Source organism: Diaporthe citri (assembly GCF_014595645.1).
Source record: "Diaporthe citri strain NFHF-8-4 chromosome Unknown scaffold_1, whole genome shotgun sequence".
Taxonomy (NCBI): domain Eukaryota; kingdom Fungi; phylum Ascomycota; class Sordariomycetes; order Diaporthales; family Diaporthaceae; genus Diaporthe; species Diaporthe citri.
This window is the reverse complement of record NW_025064846.1, coordinates 9,914,963-9,933,536: the sequence shown is the minus strand read 5'-3', so window position 1 is coordinate 9,933,536 and position 18,574 is coordinate 9,914,963. Positions and strand designations below refer to the sequence as shown.

At 55.3% G+C, this 18,574-nt stretch overlaps 6 protein-coding genes across 6 annotated transcripts; 4 read left to right on the top strand and 2 right to left on the bottom strand.

Moving 5' to 3' along the window:
- Positions 1 to 5,600: 5,600 nt before the first annotated feature.
- Positions 5,601 to 6,186, bottom strand: INS49_002603 (uncharacterized protein; the record flags this gene model as incomplete). Its single annotated transcript, XM_043163411.1, has 3 exons — positions 5,601 to 5,911; positions 6,005 to 6,036; positions 6,095 to 6,186. The coding sequence occupies 3 exons, from the start codon at positions 6,184 to 6,186 to the stop codon at positions 5,601 to 5,603; spliced, it is 435 nt and encodes a 144-aa protein (XP_043031917.1).
- A 239-nt stretch (positions 6,187 to 6,425) lies between these two features.
- INS49_002602 (uncharacterized protein) lies at positions 6,426 to 7,290 on the bottom strand (the record flags this gene model as incomplete). Its single annotated transcript, XM_043163410.1, has 3 exons — positions 6,426 to 6,871; positions 6,936 to 6,990; positions 7,234 to 7,290. 3 exons carry the CDS (start codon positions 7,288 to 7,290, stop codon positions 6,426 to 6,428), a joined length of 558 nt encoding a protein of 185 aa, XP_043031916.1.
- Positions 7,291 to 8,995: 1,705 nt separating this feature from the next.
- INS49_002601 (uncharacterized protein) lies at positions 8,996 to 9,796 on the top strand (the record flags this gene model as incomplete). Its single annotated transcript, XM_043163409.1, has 1 exon — positions 8,996 to 9,796. One exon carries the CDS (start codon positions 8,996 to 8,998, stop codon positions 9,794 to 9,796), a length of 801 nt encoding a protein of 266 aa, XP_043031915.1.
- A 426-nt stretch (positions 9,797 to 10,222) lies between these two features.
- On the top strand, positions 10,223 to 12,274 carry INS49_002600 (uncharacterized protein; the record flags this gene model as incomplete). The annotated part of the gene is made up of 2 exons (XM_043163408.1): positions 10,223 to 11,632; positions 11,699 to 12,274. 2 exons carry the CDS (start codon positions 10,223 to 10,225, stop codon positions 12,272 to 12,274), a joined length of 1,986 nt encoding a protein of 661 aa, XP_043031914.1.
- Positions 12,275 to 13,457: 1,183 nt separating this feature from the next.
- Positions 13,458 to 14,615, top strand: INS49_002599 (uncharacterized protein; the record flags this gene model as incomplete). Its single annotated transcript, XM_043163407.1, has 3 exons — positions 13,458 to 13,743; positions 13,803 to 14,218; positions 14,304 to 14,615. 3 exons carry the CDS (start codon positions 13,458 to 13,460, stop codon positions 14,613 to 14,615), a joined length of 1,014 nt encoding a protein of 337 aa, XP_043031913.1.
- A 1,804-nt stretch (positions 14,616 to 16,419) lies between these two features.
- On the top strand, positions 16,420 to 18,098 carry INS49_002598 (uncharacterized protein; the record flags this gene model as incomplete). Its single annotated transcript, XM_043163406.1, has 2 exons — positions 16,420 to 16,619; positions 16,682 to 18,098. The coding sequence occupies 2 exons, from the start codon at positions 16,420 to 16,422 to the stop codon at positions 18,096 to 18,098; spliced, it is 1,617 nt and encodes a 538-aa protein (XP_043031912.1).
- Between the last annotated feature and the right edge of the window lie 476 nt (positions 18,099 to 18,574).

Genomic DNA, 18,574 nt, shown 5'->3' with positions numbered 1-18,574 from the left:
CTCCCTCGCGCAACCGGATACCGTATGGGCATGCGAGGTGACATGCAGCCAGCTCCTTTCCCCCAATCCTGACTGGCACGGGACGCACGCAGCAGCATGCTTGTTGGACGTTCCGTGGGCCAGGACCGCCCACATCGGGCATGGGTCTGGGCTGGGCTGTTGGGCTACTGGCCGGCGCCCCCTACTACGCTGCACTACAGTCCCTACCTCGAGCCTACCTACCATCACTACCAACTTCGACGAGTGGTAGCAATAACTGTCTGTTCTGGCTGGCTGGTGCTGGAGGGAGGGCAGTCTCATCACATGCCCGAGGCCCGACGGCCCTGTGAATGTCACCTTTTTCTTTCCCCCGTCTGTGTGGTTGATTCGTCGCGGGTGACAGCGGGTTGGCCCAGCTGGGGGTTTGCTGGTGCGTTCATTGGGCGTGACTTGGTCTGAACGGTCCGTCCAATCTGTGCGAAGGCGTACAGTATGCCCGTGTTCGAGGGGTCCGCGCACCGGCACATGGAACAGACTCGTCTCTGAGGGGGATCTGAAGGATTGACTGGTCTGCATACTCGTGATACTGTGAGACTGGCAGTGGTGGGCGCCGTACATGGACGGCCGTCAGACTGGTCGACATCAGCCAGACAAGGGTACCTGAATACGACAGGCGCAGGTCATTGGCCGGTTCCCCTGACGCGCCTGCGTCTGGGAAAGAGTGGTTTCGACTTCCATTCTCAGGTACGAAACCATCAGCGCGGTCCCCAATAATCTAGCAATCACGGAAGCTTCCAGCTTCGTCAATGCATCGGGCAAGCAGATCTTCGCACACCCAGCAGCAGCAGGAGCAGGAGGATCAGCCAGCACCAGCACCATGTAGCCAGCCATTTGGGGGGCCCCACCGACTGCCACAGGGCTTCCGGATGAGGCAGACGGCACCGCTTTTGGGGGCTCGATTCGAAACCCCATAGCGGCCTCTGGATAATGATTGACCCACTTCTTCTCCGCGGTCCTCAAACAAACAAAACTCCAGCGCCGGGCACCCTTGTGGCCTGGCCTGTCGTGCCTGCCCACGCCTGCCTGTCCTATATCACGGGCTCTTAAATCCCAAGAATAAACCGGGGCAGATGATCTGCTGTGGCTTGCATGGCCAGCTGATAGTGCATACAGTACGTGCTGGAAAGCGCGGCTGGCCGCCCTGCTCGGGGCTGTCGGGCGCTGCAGCGAGGCTGACATTGGCCTCATTTTGCCCGACAAATATTAAGGTTCTGTCGGTCAAGATATACTCCTCGCCAAAAAAGAAAGAACGCCCAAAATGAGGACCAATCTGCAATTATGTACTGGGTCCCAACATTGTTGCTTTGTGTAATAGTGGGAAAGGGAGATCATCCAAGCAGCGCCGTTTCAACTGCGGATCGTCCAGATTGCCAGCGCGGACCGGATCTGCCGTCCGCCGTGGTGTGTGTCAACTTGCCGCAGACGCGCAAAGCGTTGCGCAGCACTAGGTCGCTATTATACGCCAGCCACGGGCTCTCGTACTGTGCAGCTTTGGAGAGACAGAGAAAACGCCCCACGTTGTATGAGGCTCAGCGACGGGCAAGCAAACATGTTGGCCAGGCGGCTAGCCTCTCGGGTTGAACACCCAGACAGGCAGGGCATCATCTATGTAGAAAGTCGACGGTGCGCTGGCTGCGCACGGCAGTTGAACCAGGCATGAGATCACTGCGTGGCCGATGGATACGGTCCCGAGTGGACGGTGGGCAGCCAATCCATGGTCTCGCGTCCACTTCTCATACTATGTAACAATTCCAATCACTGCAGCGACATTTCCACGGACGGGCAGGCTGAGGTTGGAAGGCGCTTTCTTCGTTTCGCGTTTCAAGTCGCTGCCCCGTCAGGTCTGTTTCACATTACCGCGGGTTGGGACTCTCCTTTTCCCCCTGCCCTGCCCTCTTTCTTCCTTGTCGCCGGTCGAATCCCGACCGGCCGGAGTACATAGAGAATAGGGAGAGAAAGAGCCGAGGAGCATTCGCCCGTGCTGGCCAAACTACGTCGCTCTGCTCTGTCTCCCGGCCGGGGAATGAGTGGTTGCGGACCCACCGCCCTGGTACACTACGACCCGACAGGGGTCACCGCCGTCGTAGGGACAGCGAGCCAGCGGCTGGGCCCTCTGTTTATTAGCAGCGACAGGGGCAGAGCTTCGGCCGGCGGTGGATCTTCGCGGAGCCTTTGGAAATAAAGTTAATCATGCTGTGGCTGGGTTCGGCTTGTATGAGCGTCTCTGGGGCCCTGGGGGATTGGGCCAGGGGGCTGAGCTGCCAAACACGGCCCTGGAGAATTGATCTCAATCTGTGCAAAACAGATGCTGCCAGACCAGAGTGAGGGAGGGCAAGGGCTAGGTAAGTTTGTTCTGGCTTGAGTCGTCCGAAGTGGGAAGGGAGAAAAGGGGGGGGGGGGGGGTGGGTGGGTGGTCGGTCGGACGAGGCCAGAACCTCTCACACACAGACGTTGGAGATGGGGCGTGGACCTGGGACTGGAACTGAACTGGCAGGCTTCGGAACATTTGTTGGAATTAGATGTTGGCGATAGGACAAAAGACTACAGGTGCGTGCGAGCGTGCGTTGCGTGTGCATGCGAAGTGTGCGCGAGTGAGTATAGTCTGCTGCTCGGCAGGTTGGCTGGACGAGGCACGTCATCGGCAGCACAGCCGACAAGAGAAGGTCACATCCACGACGTCGAGCTCATCCACACCCAACACCACAGACACACACATGCGTACACGCATGTGCGTACGTCTCTCTCAACGACAGACGAGGCCTGAACGAGAAGGCGGGTATGTCCTACTTTACGCAGCAGCGTGCATACCGCACCTCATCAAGGTGACCAGGACGCCCAGGTCCGCCGGGGTGTGGCAGGTGGTTGACGGGTGATTGATGGGTGGGCCTCGACTCCCAGGCACCGCTTCACCTGAGACAGGTACGGACGGCTACCTCGGCACGTACCCTTGTACCTATGTATCTATTAATGTACCCGCGTACCTGATCAGCCTTCCAATCGAAGGTTCGCTGCCGACGCCCAGACAGCACCAGGCTTGGACACTTGGACTCTGGACTCTGGACTCTGGGCCATTGGCCGCGGCGGACTCGGCTGTCGAGGCCTTTCCCCGACCCGCCGTCAAGCTGAAGAGGAAACATGGAGAAATGAATGAATGAACCGTGCAAGGAACCTAGGGGAGAGGAAGAGGCGGCATCACCTTGCAGCCTCCATTTCTTTTGCCTCTGCCAGACGATGGGCTATGACGGTGACCGATCTCTCACTGATTACTTCTTGCAAAGAAGAGTTTCTCACCACGTCAGGATTCATCAACATCAATGTCAAGAGCAAGGAAAGGGCGCAAAAGCAACCTGGCTCTTCGTTTCCAGGTCGATCTTGATCGAGGATATCTCCCGGGACTGGGGGAGCGGGAAAAGCAAAGCAAAACACAAAAAGAAAGAACCAAAAAAGCCAGACAGGCGACCGCAGGATCTTGTGCCAGGTTCGGAGCTGGCTGGAATGGCTGGAATGGCGGGAATGGCGGGCACAGGAACGAGGAAACAATCATGCACAATATCCCATCCAACCCCTCGTCCGATGACCAACCAGACACCCCTTCCCTCCACCCACATCATCCCGCATGCCATAGTACTGTACATGGGCCCATATCCACCACACACATGTACTATCTGTGCAGTTGCACTCTTCCGTCCAGCTGCTAATGCACCCGGCTGGCCCGTCTGGGAGACCACAGCTACCTGGGCACATATGCAGGACCACCACCACCACACCCACCCCTCGCGTGGCGGGATTCCCCTCATTGGGTACCCATTGCTTGCTGTCTCTGTCTGTCTCTGCTTAAGTCATTACCCAATGCATGTCTCGCCCCGCGGGGGTCCCTGAAGAAGCTTCACTTGCAGTCTGCCACCCCTGCCCGCCCGCCTCAGCCGCCTTTTGTTCTCGCCTCAGCTCTCTCTCTCACCCTCCCTCTCCTGGGACGTGCCTGGATTGACCTTGAATAGGCGTGCGTTGTTGCTTCCCTGAGTGGTCCGATCCGATCCGGGCCTCAAAAGAATTAAGGCTTATACATCAGCATTGCGGACGGTGGCCCACGGTAGTATGGCTCGTTCCACCTGCCAATGCAAAATGGCACGTCAACTCGATCAGCCCACTCGCTGTGCCCATCGGTCCATAGCAGAGAGAGAGAGGTACAGGCACACATTGTCGCAGCAGTGGGGTTCGTTGGTGGTTGGCAGTAGGAGAAGCCACCCGCTCCTGTCAGCCCTCTGGTGTAATAATATCTTTCTGCCGACAAACTGTTGAGAGACTATTAGCAGACTCGTGGTGTCTATTTTCCCGCATAGAACAATTCATCTTACAAGCCGTTAGTATACTGCAGAGTCTATGATCAGGAAAGTGTTGTAGATTACCAAGAGCCGTCTCAGACGGCCTCTCTGAGAAAAGAGGTTATACTTTGGTTCATGCTTCTTACAGAAGGGGATAGTTGGCCTCAACGTCCAGTTGGATATAATTCCAGTTATTTGATTGTAATGTTGCAATTTCGATCCTCAAATGGCGGATTTGTCGCGCAGAGCGATGTCCTCCAGCTAGTGAAATGCTGGACAACTTGGCTATAACACTCTCTTCTAATCAACAAAATGGACGACTTGTTTCCAAAAAGAAGACCGAAAAAGGATCTCCTTTGTATGTGATAATGATCATGGTATTTGAAAAGGTCACTTTCGATAGTGAGAGAAGTCAAATGGCGTTGCGGTTAAGCGGCGAAGAGAAAAGCATCCAAGTTTGGCAGTGCTATTTTCTGGATACATGCCTTGTCTGAAAGGAGGAGTCGTGGTCAATTTCCTAGACGAATTCGCTGGCATGCACCTAAATGAAATTCCAGTACTTGACATAGAAGTTTGAACACCTCTGATTCTCCCAAAAGAAGGCAGATATCGATATATCTGTCAGTTACAGCCAGACTTGACGGTTGCCTGTGGTTCAAGTGCTGAACCGAGCCAGGAGAGGATATAAGTGAGAGGTACGAGCCATCACTTATTGTGATTTGAGATCAGCCTCACTGTCCCAGTTGTAAGTGCTCGTTGGACCGTACTATATTCTGTGTGAACGTCTATATTCTGATGGACTACGACCTTTGCTGCCTGATGCACCCGTATGTTGCAGTGTCTTCTAAATGTTCGCTGTCCCATCGTTAGTCAACAATATCGTGGCTGCTTCGCTTACCAGAATCGTGTACATTTGTACACCAAGCGGCTTGGTTCCATGATGGAGGTAGGCCAAAGCCAAGCGCCTCCTAGCCTGTCTGTGCTAAAACTCCGAACCATCCCTCTTTGATTTGTGCCTGTCCGACCAGATGAGAGTACTGTGAATGTGTTTTAGTCAATCTATGGGTGAGTAAGTAGAGAGTCTTGCAAACCAGCCTCAAGGGCTTCGTTTGGTAGTGAGTGATCAAGTAGGTAAGTAGTGGGAATCAGGCTGATATCCCAGAGACATGTTTTTTTTTTTTGCGCGAAACAAAGTGAGCGGGGACGGTCCTGAAGACACGGTTCTTTTCCTTCTTCACCTTACTCGATTGCCGACAGGTCAAAGTCGTCCTCGCGCCTCCTGACCAGCACCTGCACCGTGGCGTCGGTGGTCAGGCCGACGCCGAACTCATCGATCTTGGGCTTGACGCCCTCGGGCAGCTTCCAGTCGTAGTTGAGCAGCGTGAAGATCAGGGCGATCTTGACCTCGTTGGCCGCGAAGAACCGGCCCGGGCAAGCGTGGACGCCGTGTCCGAAGCCCAGGTGGTCCGGTGTCGTCGACACCAGTTGTGAGGTGTTCTCCTTGCCGGGCTCACCGCTACGCCGCATGCTGTAGAAGCGGTAGCCGTCCCCTGTATCATATTATAGTTAGCTATCAACTTACACACGGATACGGCAGAACCATGTGCTCTAGTTGGTGGGCCTGATTCCAGGAGGTTGCTCACATTCGTTGGCGTTCGGGTATACAGAATCGTCCCTTAACCCTCTGTCAGTATCTATGAATCGTTATGGGCGATATGAAATGGTGAGCATACCAGTGGCGGTGCGTTGACACCGCGAGGAAACCGCCCTTAGGAATCACAGTACCATTAGACAGTTTGACGTCCGCTCTAGCCTTTCGCTGCATTGTGGCTGTCGTTTAAGCCCGTCAGTATCATGCAATCCGTGTAATTTTCCTCATGTGGCCGCAATCTTCGGCTCACCTAGTTGGATGGGCTTGAGACGCTGGCTCTCCTTGATGACACTGTCGAGCAACTTCATGCTGGTCAAGGTCGTCTTCTTCCAACCACCGTCAGACAAGACTTCTTTGATTTCCTTGCGCAGGTCTTCGATGATCTCCGGGTGCGCGGCCAAGTCCGTCATGATCTAGGTCATCAGGTCTGAGGTGGTGTGGATGGCCACAATCGAGAGGAACAGCTGCATCGCCGCCGGCTCGTAGCTGGCATTTGTCTTGGCGGAATCGTTCTCAAACCACTCTATGGCATCGTTGAACTCGATCGTCTTGCCAGCCGCCGCAGCCGCAGCCTTCGCCTCCTTGCGCTTCTCGAGAACGGGCTGGAGAATAACGCGTGCCTCGGCCACCTGCGCCTGCGCGGCCCTGCAGATGGGCAGGACCCGGGCGGCGATAGACCTGATGATGCCGGCCGGGTACGTGCGTAGGATATCGGTTGCTGGGAACACGGTCGAGGCGTACTCTCGAGAGATCTTGAGCCATGCCTCGTTGCGGCAAAGCTCTTCTCCTAGGAAGACACGGGATGAGATGCGGGCGATGCAGGTCAGGATGGTGTCCCTCAAAGGCAGTGAGTGCCACTCTGTACGACGGTCAGGATTAATAAAATCGGCAACCTTATCCGCATAGAGTCGTTTATATCTTACCCTTGCTTTCTCCAAAGGAAGCGGGCATAGCGAGTGCTGTTTCATCTGCCAGAAGCTTGATAATTTTGGCTGTTGACAGACCGGAGTCAATTTCGGAATCCACTTCTCCAGATTACAGAGTTACTCGTGCTAACCCAGAAACTTCGTCAAAGCTTTGTTTATCACAGTCAATGTGAGGTAGTCTTTCGTGCCTTGTAGTGGTGCCTCGAAGCCAGGATACTCGGTTTGGAAGAACTTAGGCCGACGTCAGTTTCAGTCCCATGCCTAGCAGGGCGCAAAAAATATCAGGAACACTCACATCAGCGCTGAAGTCGGCGAAGCTGAGCTTAGGGTCGCTCCGGATCTCGTTCGCCATGCTTGGGGGAAGGAATGTGACATGTCCATAATCGGTGATGAGCTGTACCGGCTCGCTGGGGTGGCTTTCGAACCAGTTCCTAAGCAGCGAACGGCATTGCTGGTAGAAGACTCCCTTTGCTCGCTGATCGGTGAGCTCCAACGGTTGTCGGGGATTCAACACTGGCGCATCGGACTTGGGTTTGCTGCCGAATGAGTAGAGTAGACTAGGACCACGAATACAAAGGTGGCCACGAGATACGGGATCGGCTTGGTCGTAATGCCTGAAGTCTCAATATCGGCCAAAGCTGCCTGAATGGAAGCCCATAGAGACATATTTGACGCTTAATTAGTCGCTCAGACGGCAGGTTCGATTTCAATATTGCAGTCGTTGGGAAGGTCTCGACTTCTTTGGTATGATGGGGTTGATGATGGAGGTAATAGTGAAGAGTATCAGTCTGTATCTATAAATCTTTCCTAAGTTTCGGGACGTATGAGCAGTCCGTGACTTACATCGTGCGCTTCATGCCAGTACTCCACCCCCTCGCCCAGCATGCTTGGAACCTCAGCATCATCAACAACCGATGGTGGGCTACTCAGTCTCTCATCACCGACAGGGAAATGGACTAGGCGCCACTATGTAGAGACTGCATACCCATTCAATACGAAATTGGATGGCATTCAAGGACACAGTTCGGAGTAGATGAGCATCGCGACAGACATGCCTCATTCCGCGGAAAGGCGTTCCGAAAGTAGAGTAAATGTACGGAATTACACGAAAAGGGGCCCTGATACAGCAAACAGGTGCTGCGGATTTAGAAAGCAACGGCATGATTATCATTCCGCAAGTGCACAATTGTCCGTATTTAGGGTATATTTGTCCGTGTTGCCAGTATGCACGAGCAGCTCGACTTGCATGCGTTCCACGTTCACTCGACTCGCATCGAAGCAACTCCACCACGGACACCAGCAACTATGCAGACGATGTAGCGGCGGTAACACTATCTGCCCGAGCGCCCGATAATCATGGGCCGCAACTGGTGTGCAACTCTGGGCATCAGTCACCTCGAAACTTGTCAGTCAGGGTAATGATCTAGTGGTACCACACTATACTTACATGTGACAATCGAGTCCTCCTCCACAACAACGGTGCCGTACGAAATTATTCACGAATGAGCACATCGGGGATGCTAACCAGGGCATGTTTTATGCTTTCGCTGTATCCCGCCTGGCTCTATCTGTTTGCATCTTTCTGGCTACCAAGGGCAGCCATCTTGAACCTAATATGCTTGCGCAGCTTGCTTGACCCTGCCTAAGACCGGGACAAATGCTATCTCTTGTATATCTAATTGTCCATTTCAGACGGCTCGTTTCCAGCTGAGCCTAAATCCTGCCTCATTGTCCGGGACACAATGAAAGGTAGCAATATGATAGCCCCCACGGTTGCTACTACAGGTGATGCCGTCGTCTGCCTGGTGGTTTGCCCTAGCAAGCAAAGAACAACATGGGCTCCCAAGGCAAGCATGCAATTACAGCTAGACGTACAAACCTCTGTGTTGCTGGGTAACAGCAACAAAGTGACATCACCCGTTCAATTCAGTTGTAGGCTTTGGGAATAAGAGCAATCTTCACCACGAGGCATCGACACACCTGTTCAAGATCATTTCTCATATCAGTCCAGGCATAACAGAACACCAGGAATCAGCCGCCTGCAAAACAGCGCCGCTATGGATCGCAACGGTAACTTCGACTACCGAAACTTCTTCTACCCAGGTCCAGCACCACTCCCAGTGCAGATCTACCCAGTAAACGGCGACCCACGCTTCCCCTTCCACTTCCCGTCCGGCACGCCCAACACCAACATGGCCAGGCGCGACTCCGCCTCTCCCTCAGCGCGCGAAGACATCACCGCCGATGAGGCCGCCCTCGACCCGGCCGCATCGGCGAGTCCGCCCTCTGGTGGTATGGTAGCCAAGCGCGACGCGGCGGCGGCGCAGGCCACGACCACGCCGCCCGTGAAGCTCGACCACGTCGTCCAGGGCCTGTCGCACCTCCTGGAGGATGCCATCGCCTTCTGCGAGGAGTGCCTCAAGACGCACAAGGAGGTGGTGGCCGTGGCCGGGTTCGCGGGGCACGCGACGCGCAACAGCCTGTGGCGGGAGCTCCTCGAGTCGCGGTTCGAGGCGAGCGGCGTGCACAAGGACCTGCTGCACACGTTGGTCCCGCGCGTCAGGCGGTACACGCAGCAGGCGCAGCAGGCGGCGGCGCGGGACTACCAGCCGTCCGGCAGCTCGGACGAGGGGAGCGATGACAGGGATGCGCACTACCGGCTTGCGCTCATGACGGACAAGCTGTCGGCGCACTGTGACTGGATCAGCCGGGCGAACAGGAAGGCGCTGGGGAGCAGCGCGGCGTGCGAGAACATGGTTGAGCTTATGAGGGAGATGATGGAGCTGTGTGGCAAGATTGTGCCTGGCGTCGAGGCTGCTCCGCAGGACGGCCAGGAGGGAGGCGACAGGCAGTACTAGGGTAGGTAAGTTGTGGTGTGGCTGTAGTGGAGTGATAGCTAGAGCAGGCGGCGAGGACAACGTACCGATGTAGTTGAGGAAGCCCATGCCTTGTTGTCTGATCATGCCGCCGGGCTGATCTTTGTCTCGAGCCTTGAACGAACCGCGTCTGCCATCTCCATCCCGAAAAGCTTCCAAATGCGGCCAACACATAGTGTCCCACTAGGACAGGCGACAAAGCAAGTCATGGGTGAGGAAGAGGACTCAATGGAGACCCGCATCGTGAAGAAACTGTCTCCATGTGAGTAAAAGATTGTAGCAGTGCCTTCATCCTCCGCACAAGACAATAACTGGGACTGTAGCAAGGAGTCCATTCGACAAAACATCACACTTACACTGTGATCCCAGAAGCGCACCGCAAACACACCATCCAGAAGCCCGCCCAAGATGCCGCCCAAGAGGCGGACCACGATGCCGCCCAAGGGCCGTGGCAGAGCCACGCCGCAGGTCCAGAGGGGCGCGGTGAAACTGAAGCGCAATTCAAGATACAGGATAGAGGAGCCGTTGCACCCTCAACCAAAATGGGTGCGGGACAACAGCGGTAGGCTCGTGTCCAACCTGCCCAGGAGGCCCAACGTCGGTGGCCTTGGAACCCTCGAGGTATTCTACCACGTGAACCGCGAAAGCCCAGACGAGGTCCTGCCCCCTCCGAAGACGCTGTGGAGGCAGCGGTACGGCGACCAGCACACCATCAGCTACAGGCCCCTCTGGGTTGACATTGCGGGCAACCTCACCGAGCCGCTTAGGAGGCGCAGCGACGTGAGCCTCGGGTCGAGCGAGGGCGGCGACCTGGAGGGCAACGTCGGGGTGCCGTACCTGTACACCTACGACGAGGGTGTGTTGCCCGACGAGGACGGGCTGCAGTACCGGCGCTGGCGGCCCCTGAAGATACTCGCCAACGGGGGCTATGGTGTCGTCATCACATATGTGGACGACGCGCGCGGCTTCACTGTAGATGCGGACATTGCGAACGAGGACATAATAGTGGCTAAGTTTAATTATAAAGGAGGCGACCTGGTGGACATCATGGCTTCTGTTGTGAACGAAATCACGATGTCGGAGGAGATTCGACGAGCCAGACTAGAAGACGAGGAGGAAACAGCAGCAGAACCAGAACCAGAAGGGACATCAAGAGCAGCAGTCAAAAGAAAGAAGAAAGAAGAAATAGTCAGGAAAGGGGATATGAAGAAGAGGAGCCGATCGTCGACCGTCTCGCGAGAGATGCGCCGGCGTCGTCACAGTGAAGAGATCAACTATTACTCCCACTTCCAGACACCGTCGGTGGGGCTCGACGTCGACACGACTGACACGTTCCGTCAGGAGACGGAGATCCTTGAGATTCTCGACATGACCGGCTCACCACACTTTCCGAAATTCTGGAAGCTCGCTGATGCGCCGCAGGACGGGACGCTCTGCACGATGGACTACATTCCGGGCGGTGTGACGCTAGACCAGCAGTTCAACACACTGGCGAACGAAAAGATCCCCATTCGCTTGCTCTGGGAGGCAGTATTCTGCCTCAGCAAGGCCATGTCCGTGATGGCCTATGGGAGTGAGGACCCGGCGCCGACGCACAGGGTGCACGGCTGGAACCAGATTGTTCATCTCGACTGGAGCGAAGCCAACATCTTTGTGCGGCAGAATCCCCCTTCGCACACATGCTCACACGGCCCTTGCTTCGTGGTCGGAGACTTTGGGTTCGCTTTGATCGTGCCTAACAGGCCCAAGGCGAGGATTGCATTTCGCAGAGGGCATTTGAGATTGGACTGGCACAAAAACCTCAACCCTCAGCTGCCGGTAAGTCGCTGTCATGACTTGTAATGCAAATCGTGAGGTCCTTTTTGTTCTGATTATGAATTTGAGCAGGAAGCAGACATAGATACGACAAAACCACTTGAAGAGCGAGTGAAAACCCCCATAATCGGCCACTTCTCCCACAAGACAAATATTTTCCTTATGGCTGAGGTCTGGAGGGATAATCTCGGTGGCAACCAGGTCGGGAGGCTTGGTATTATGCGGTACAGGCAGGACAATCTCACGCCGATCGAGCAAGTCAAGCTTGAACAAGATTTGCAGTCACATCTTCCAGTAGATGAACGGCTTGGCAGACCCCTCGTAGACGGCGATGACTGCGACGACGACGCCTCTGACGATGATGACTCTGACAGCGCAGACGATTATGCGCCGCGAGTGCGTGGATATGTCGATGTGGCCGAGTCCCTGCTGGCACAGAATGTCGCCCAAAGTTTAAGAGTGTCGGAACAGCGATTCGTAAATCTTATGACCCGCTGCCTCAACCACGACCCAGCGGAGAGGCCGGAGATTGAAGAGATCATGCTGCAAGCTGCTAGGGGAATGGCTGAAGCTGGCGTGTACGTACCACCCACACCAAGTAGCAGTGAGAACGAGAATAGCGAAGATGGCGAGGACGACGAGTAACAAGAACGAAGAAATGCGCCAGAGATTTGTGGCAACTGGCAGCGCAAATCGTCAAGCTTAACCATGGGATGAGGGCGACATGTGGTTCTTGATTCATGTACCTCGAGGAGGTTGTTAGTAGTATCCTTTCTTGCAAAGTAATTCGATCTTGTGTGTACAACTGACCTAGAGGAAAAAATGAGTGAAGCCCACCGCCCAGAGAGTGATCGGAATTGAATGATGAGGCCTGCCCCCCACCGAGGCGAGAAGCAGGCGACACGCCACCCATCGTACTTCAGCTTGTGTCCAAGCAATCCCGGCAGTGACTCTCCCAGAGGAACGCTGGACCGGAGCCCCCCATCTTCCCCTTGCGGGTATGAACGAGAGGACGGCCAGCGCCCTGCTTTTCTGATGCCAACTGCGGAGGCAGATTCGCCTCGTGCCGTCACCGGCAGGCCGTCGTCACCCGCGCAAGAAGCGCAGGCGGTCGGGCTGGTGGGGCCAGGGCAAGCCCTGGGCCCCGTCGGGAGTTTCTCCGAATTTCTCACATGCGACGTGGTGCCAGCGACTCCCCCGAAGGAAAGACGCAAAGGCTTGAGAGAAGCTGCTCGCGCAGATCTCTCCGTTTGTGGCATAGAAGGGTAGCGTTGAGGGCGGTGGGCTTGGAGAGAAAGAGAGGAAGAAAGAAAGAGTCACACTCTGAAATTTTGGCGAGCTCTCAAATATCAAAGTGCGGCTCATGGTGTGGGGTACAGGGACCCTGGTAGCACGATGCAGCCAATCACAGCGCTGGCGCAAGAGCGCCCTACAGAGTGCCTGGCTAGGCAGGTACGTACCTGCAAGGGTCGAACCGCCGCCAGAAACCCTGAGTCCCTGACACCGGAATTTGCCAAATCGATCTAGACTTCCCGATAAGTCGATAAGATGTGCTGGATCTTTGTGAGACCGTTTTCTCTTTTTCGGCCGTACTTGCTCTCACCGTGGTCTCCTGTTCCAGACCATACTCGATCTCATCGACAGCTCCGGCCTACAGAACTCACATCACGGCGGTATCAGAATGTCTGCTCTTGCGCCATAGCACTACGTTTCTCCGTAGTGCCCGTCCATCCGACACAGTCTCTCCCTCTTGTCTTCCCCTCCAAACAGTCATATTCTTGTCCTGTTCGCCCTGACCAGTTGGTCCCAGTCTGCTTCCACAGATAACATGCTCGAGTCTCCACTGGACCTTCCTCAGGTCTGGCAGAAGCCTGCCTTTCCTGTTCTACTGGCAGCCCTCCAAGGACTTCGAGTCGATCCACCAGTATGGAATCTCAAGGCCTCCCGCACTGAAATGCTCAAACACCAGGATGTGGCTGCGCAGGACCCTCGGGAGGTCGCCGCCTATCTCTCCACAATCATCAAGAGCCCACTCAGCTGGCTGGAGGACGAGGATCGAGAGGCAATCTGGGACGAGGCAAGCAGGCGGTTCTCGGAGCGGTGTGGACGAAGCGGTACGTCTGACTCCCTCCCTAGGTACGCTGAAGAACACCAAGCTCACACCTTGGATTAGCTATGGGCGAGATCACCCGCCGGTGGCCCTTCGAGAGTGATGCGTACAGCCCGTTCGACCTGATCCTGCGGGAGCCAGCATTGACAGGTGACAACCTCGGCCTCAAGACCTGGGGCTCATCATATGTCCTTGCTCAGATGCTACACACCATAGGCGAAACTTCGTTGGCCCATCTCTTCGGACAGGCAGCTAGCCAAGCGAGACCACAAGTGCTGGAGCTGGGATCCGGCACTGGTCTCCTTGGCCTGGCAGCAGCCGCCATCTGGCGGACTCATGTCATCCTCAGTGACCTCCCAGAGATCGTGCCAAATCTTGCCCACAACGCCGACAAGAATTTGTCAACGGTTCAGGAGCGCGGTGGTAGTCTTGCATCCGGGGCTCTGACATGGGGTGGAGATGAAGAAGAGATTGACCCCGTCCTGTTCACTGCGAAGAACAACTTTAATGCATGTCTAGGCTAATCTCGAGGACAATGATACTGGGTGGCTGACTCACGTGTAGGCCGTAATTGTCGCCGACCCTCTCTACGACGACAACCACCCTGGACTTCTCGCTGGTGCGATTGACGACCAGCTCAGCTTGGACATCAATGCTAGGGCGATGATCATGGTGCCACAGCGGGACGCTGTCACGGCCAGGCTTCTTTCAGTCCTCCGGGACGAGATGGCATCGAAGCCAACGCCCTTTATCTGCCTCGAGGAGACTATTGTGGCCGGGCGAGACGACTGGGGCTCAAGTGAGGATGAAGATGCCGGCCAGGTCAACTGTTGGCTGGGCATATTTGCAAGGCAGAAGGTTGTATGTCATGCCTGAAGCACAATTTTCTCAGTCAAACCGCTGTCCCCCACAAGCAAGTCGTGCTTTTGTTTGCATATATCTCACGCCTTTCTGCGCCTATTCATTTGAACTTGCACAGGTTTCCGGGGGTGAAGCTCAATGGGCCACATCAGGCAAGTTCGGTGCCACAAGTTGGACTCAGTCGGTTGCCATCCTTTTGGCAACCAGTCCGAACTCAACTTTGGTAATTATTGCTAGCTGGATCTTACTGGCGCAGTGTTTCCGTTTGTATCACCCAAGGAGCAATAATGTACACGGAAATTTCTGGGGCCATCGAGGGCTCTAGGGGCATGAGGCCACTTCCACTGGCCCGTGCCTCATATCACCAAGACCTCTCCCCGGCTCTCGCAAATGCCAATGCTTTGTGATGCTTGCGCATTCATTACTGCCTGGCACATTTCAAATGACTTGTCTATTTGTGTCTTGACATCTGCTTCATTTTGATCTGGACTGTATGTTTCTGAATTTTCGAAACTGCCTGGTAAAGTGTTGTTCTATAAAAGTCTGGATAATTGTCCACTCAATGGTTCCCATGTTTTCCAGAACGGCGAATCTCTCATACAATTGTGCACCTGCCCAAACCTCTCTGTCATCTACGCTGCAGCTACTTCCCGGGTTGGGTTTCTTCTGGACTTTGTATGGTACTTGAGGTTTCTTCTGTGTTCGCACTTTCCTTTCCCAGCGCTACTCTTCACTCATCTCATCATTGGTACCTTCCATTGGATCTTGCCACTGCTCTTGCCCTTGCCCATACTCCCCTCCCCAAACCAATTCCCCAGGCAAGGGGTCTTGGTCATGTGGCAAGCCCTGGGCAATCTCTTCGTCACTGGACGCTCCTTCAGCTGTTATTCCTTCTCTTCAGTTCCATATATCGCTCTACGCTGATGGAACCTGTCTTTGGACCAGGCACAGTTGTGACTACCCAAGACTTGTTGCTCACTGCCCAACAGTGGTGCCTGGCCTTTGCTCCTCTCAAGGTCGGACGGCAATTGGCAAATCACTACCCTGGCTGCAATCATGGTCTTTGCTGAACTGCTTTATCTGCACGACAGAGTGATCCTCGCTGTTCAAGCAGCCTGTCCACCAAATCTACCCAGCAACCACCACTTGGACCAGAACAAGCCTCGAGACCTTCCAACCGTTCGAAGGATCGGGGCCACTCATCTCAGCAGTAGTTCATCAGTTCAGGCCTGACTGAACAAGATACCACGTGGTCAATCCCTCCCTGACGAGATCGCTTCTTATTATCCAGCTCATAGAGAATCTCACGCTTGTCATTGCTCAGTCTATAACCTTTTCCAGCAGCGCGGTTACAGATATAACTCTACAACCTGGACGAGGCCGAGGTTTCACAAAAGAATAATACTGTCATCGGTCAGACCTTGAACCTTGTCTATTGGCAAGAAGCAAGACCAGTGTCCTTCGAAAGGTGCATAGCTTCTGCTGAGAGGATCGTGTTCTGTTATTGCACCCCTTCACAGGCCATGTGACTGCATCACACATTTCACTGACACATATTCATTCATGGCGAGGAAGCTCAATAGCTCCCACTGGGTAAACTGCGCTCAAGTAACAAGTACTCTTCGTGGACATGGGAATGCATCCCATCTCTGACCGACACTGCCTTAAAAGCAAAGAAAATTCCAAGGTAGTCTCCCATCCACCCTTTGAGACTGATCAATGCTACCCACAAGAACATGTACTGACAGCGTTTGCAGACCACCCCATCACTTACGCTTGACCATCAGTGACGGAGGTTCACACACTCATCATCATCATTATGTCTGATTTTAAGATGGTTGAGAACCGCAAGTACAACGACGAGGAAATCAAATACGTTATATCTCGGACCCAGGCCAATTGGCCCGCCGAAATCATTGCAAAAGCCTTCAAGCGGGATCACGGTGAATACTGGGCCAACCGAGAGTTCACCAAGAAGCAGGTGGCCTACATTCGATCCACCTACAAGCCTGCGCCGGGGTGAGTCCACCAACAGCTGCTCCAAGCTACCGATGAACCTGCCCGCTGATGGAATACTACAGTATGGTCAAGCCGTACACAGGCCCCATCCCTCAGTTCTCGAGATCCCCAACGCCGGAAGACAGTCCTGATATGGCCGCCCCCAGACGCAGCAAGCGCAAGCAAGCAGCCGCGACCGCCCACCATGGCTCCTCGAGCACCCAAGCCCCCGTCTCCGAGCGAGCTAGCAGCCCCGTTGCCGGACCGTCACGCAAGCGCCAGAAGATACAGCCCATGACAGACACTACTACTCATCATGGGGAAGCCTCCGTCTCCGAGCGTGCTAGCAGCCCCGTTGCCGGACCATCACGCACGCGCCAGGAGACACAGCCCATGACAGACACTACTACTCATCATGGGGAAGCCTCCGTCTCCGAGCGTGCTAGCAGCCCCGTTGCCGGACCATCACGCACGCGCCAGGAGACACAGCCCCCGGGAGACACTCCTACTCATCATGGGAGTTTCATTCAGGGCCAGAGCCTGACATCTGGTTTTCTGAGTGGTCCCTTGGTCAGTACAGACGATGTGCCGAGAGACGGGATCCCGGAGGAGCCTTTTGATGTCGACGCGAACGCTAACGATCTCTTCGCCGGGATGAACTATCATGCGTTGGAATCGAACCCGGCGTCGAGACAACTTAGCCTCAATCCCAGCAATCCCGGAATGATGGGCCCCGGCACCAGCCCTGCCCAGGGCTCGAGCATCCCGCATATACGCCGTCTGATTCCGGATTTTCCCCTCCAGGATTTCCCCCTCCAGTCCATCGAGAGACACCAGTCCATCGCCACGGGTGCCGGCACGAATGTCACCAACTCGGCTTTCCCGACGCCGCAGCAGCAACAAGATTCGCAGCTTGGCATGTCCGACCCCCAGCCCCTGATTCCCCCAGGGTGTACGGCGGCGAAGGCGATGGCGCACGACAGCTACGGCGTGTACTACTACGACCCGCACGACACATGCCTCATTCGGAAGGGCCACCGGCACGACATGGATGGCGGTGTGCACTTCACCAACGAGTTTGGAGTGATGCAGAGCCTACTGGCCATGCAGCGCATCGAGGGCCACGGCTTCCTGCTGGGCGCCGCCACGACCGCCCAGTCGATCCTGAACCTGGGCAGGATGCACCTCGCCAATGGCAGCGCTTATATCGACGTCAGGGACATCATGCGCCAGGCTGCCCTCATCGTTCACGACAACGTTCCTGAGGTCCTGGACCGCGAGCGCTTTCAGGTCCCCGAAGTCGAGGACATTCGGCGGCTGTCAGAGACGAACAGCCGCCTGCCCAGCGGTTATTCCTACGATCCATTCCATCGCCGCATCGTTCCGTATGACATACCGGGTCTCTCAGGAACCCAGGGTGGTGGGCAAGGAGGAGGTGCTGCTGGAAGCAGCAGGCCCTCCCGTCAGGGCAGCGGCCCTCCAGGTGCGGGAACTTCCTAGCTCTCTTTTCACGGTTTTCTCTCTCATCAGTGTCGCTCTGTGCTGGGTTGTGGCCCATCTTGAGCTGCCCACCTGGCGCCGTCGGACGGAAGACTTATACCCAGCGGAATTACAGTCCGAAGCTGGGACAACGAGGACAACTAGAAGAGCTACCGCGAAGCTGCTCACCGACAAGGTGGGACTTGAGTATCCTCTTGCCTGGCAGGTCACTCCCCCTTTGTCCGTTGTTGACGCCATTGAGTGACTCACCCCGAGCTAACACCCACCGCTTACAGAACATGTACCAAATATATGCGAATTTCACCCAGCCCCAACAGCTTTAGAACCTACTCTGGCAGTCAAGCAGCATTCAAGGGAGAGGGTATATGATTATCTACGGGCACAGGTATGAGACCCACATCACCAACTCCTACAGCCGCAAGTTACCTGGGCACATTCACTGACACAGTCATAACAGTCTTTCCGGGTCAATAGCC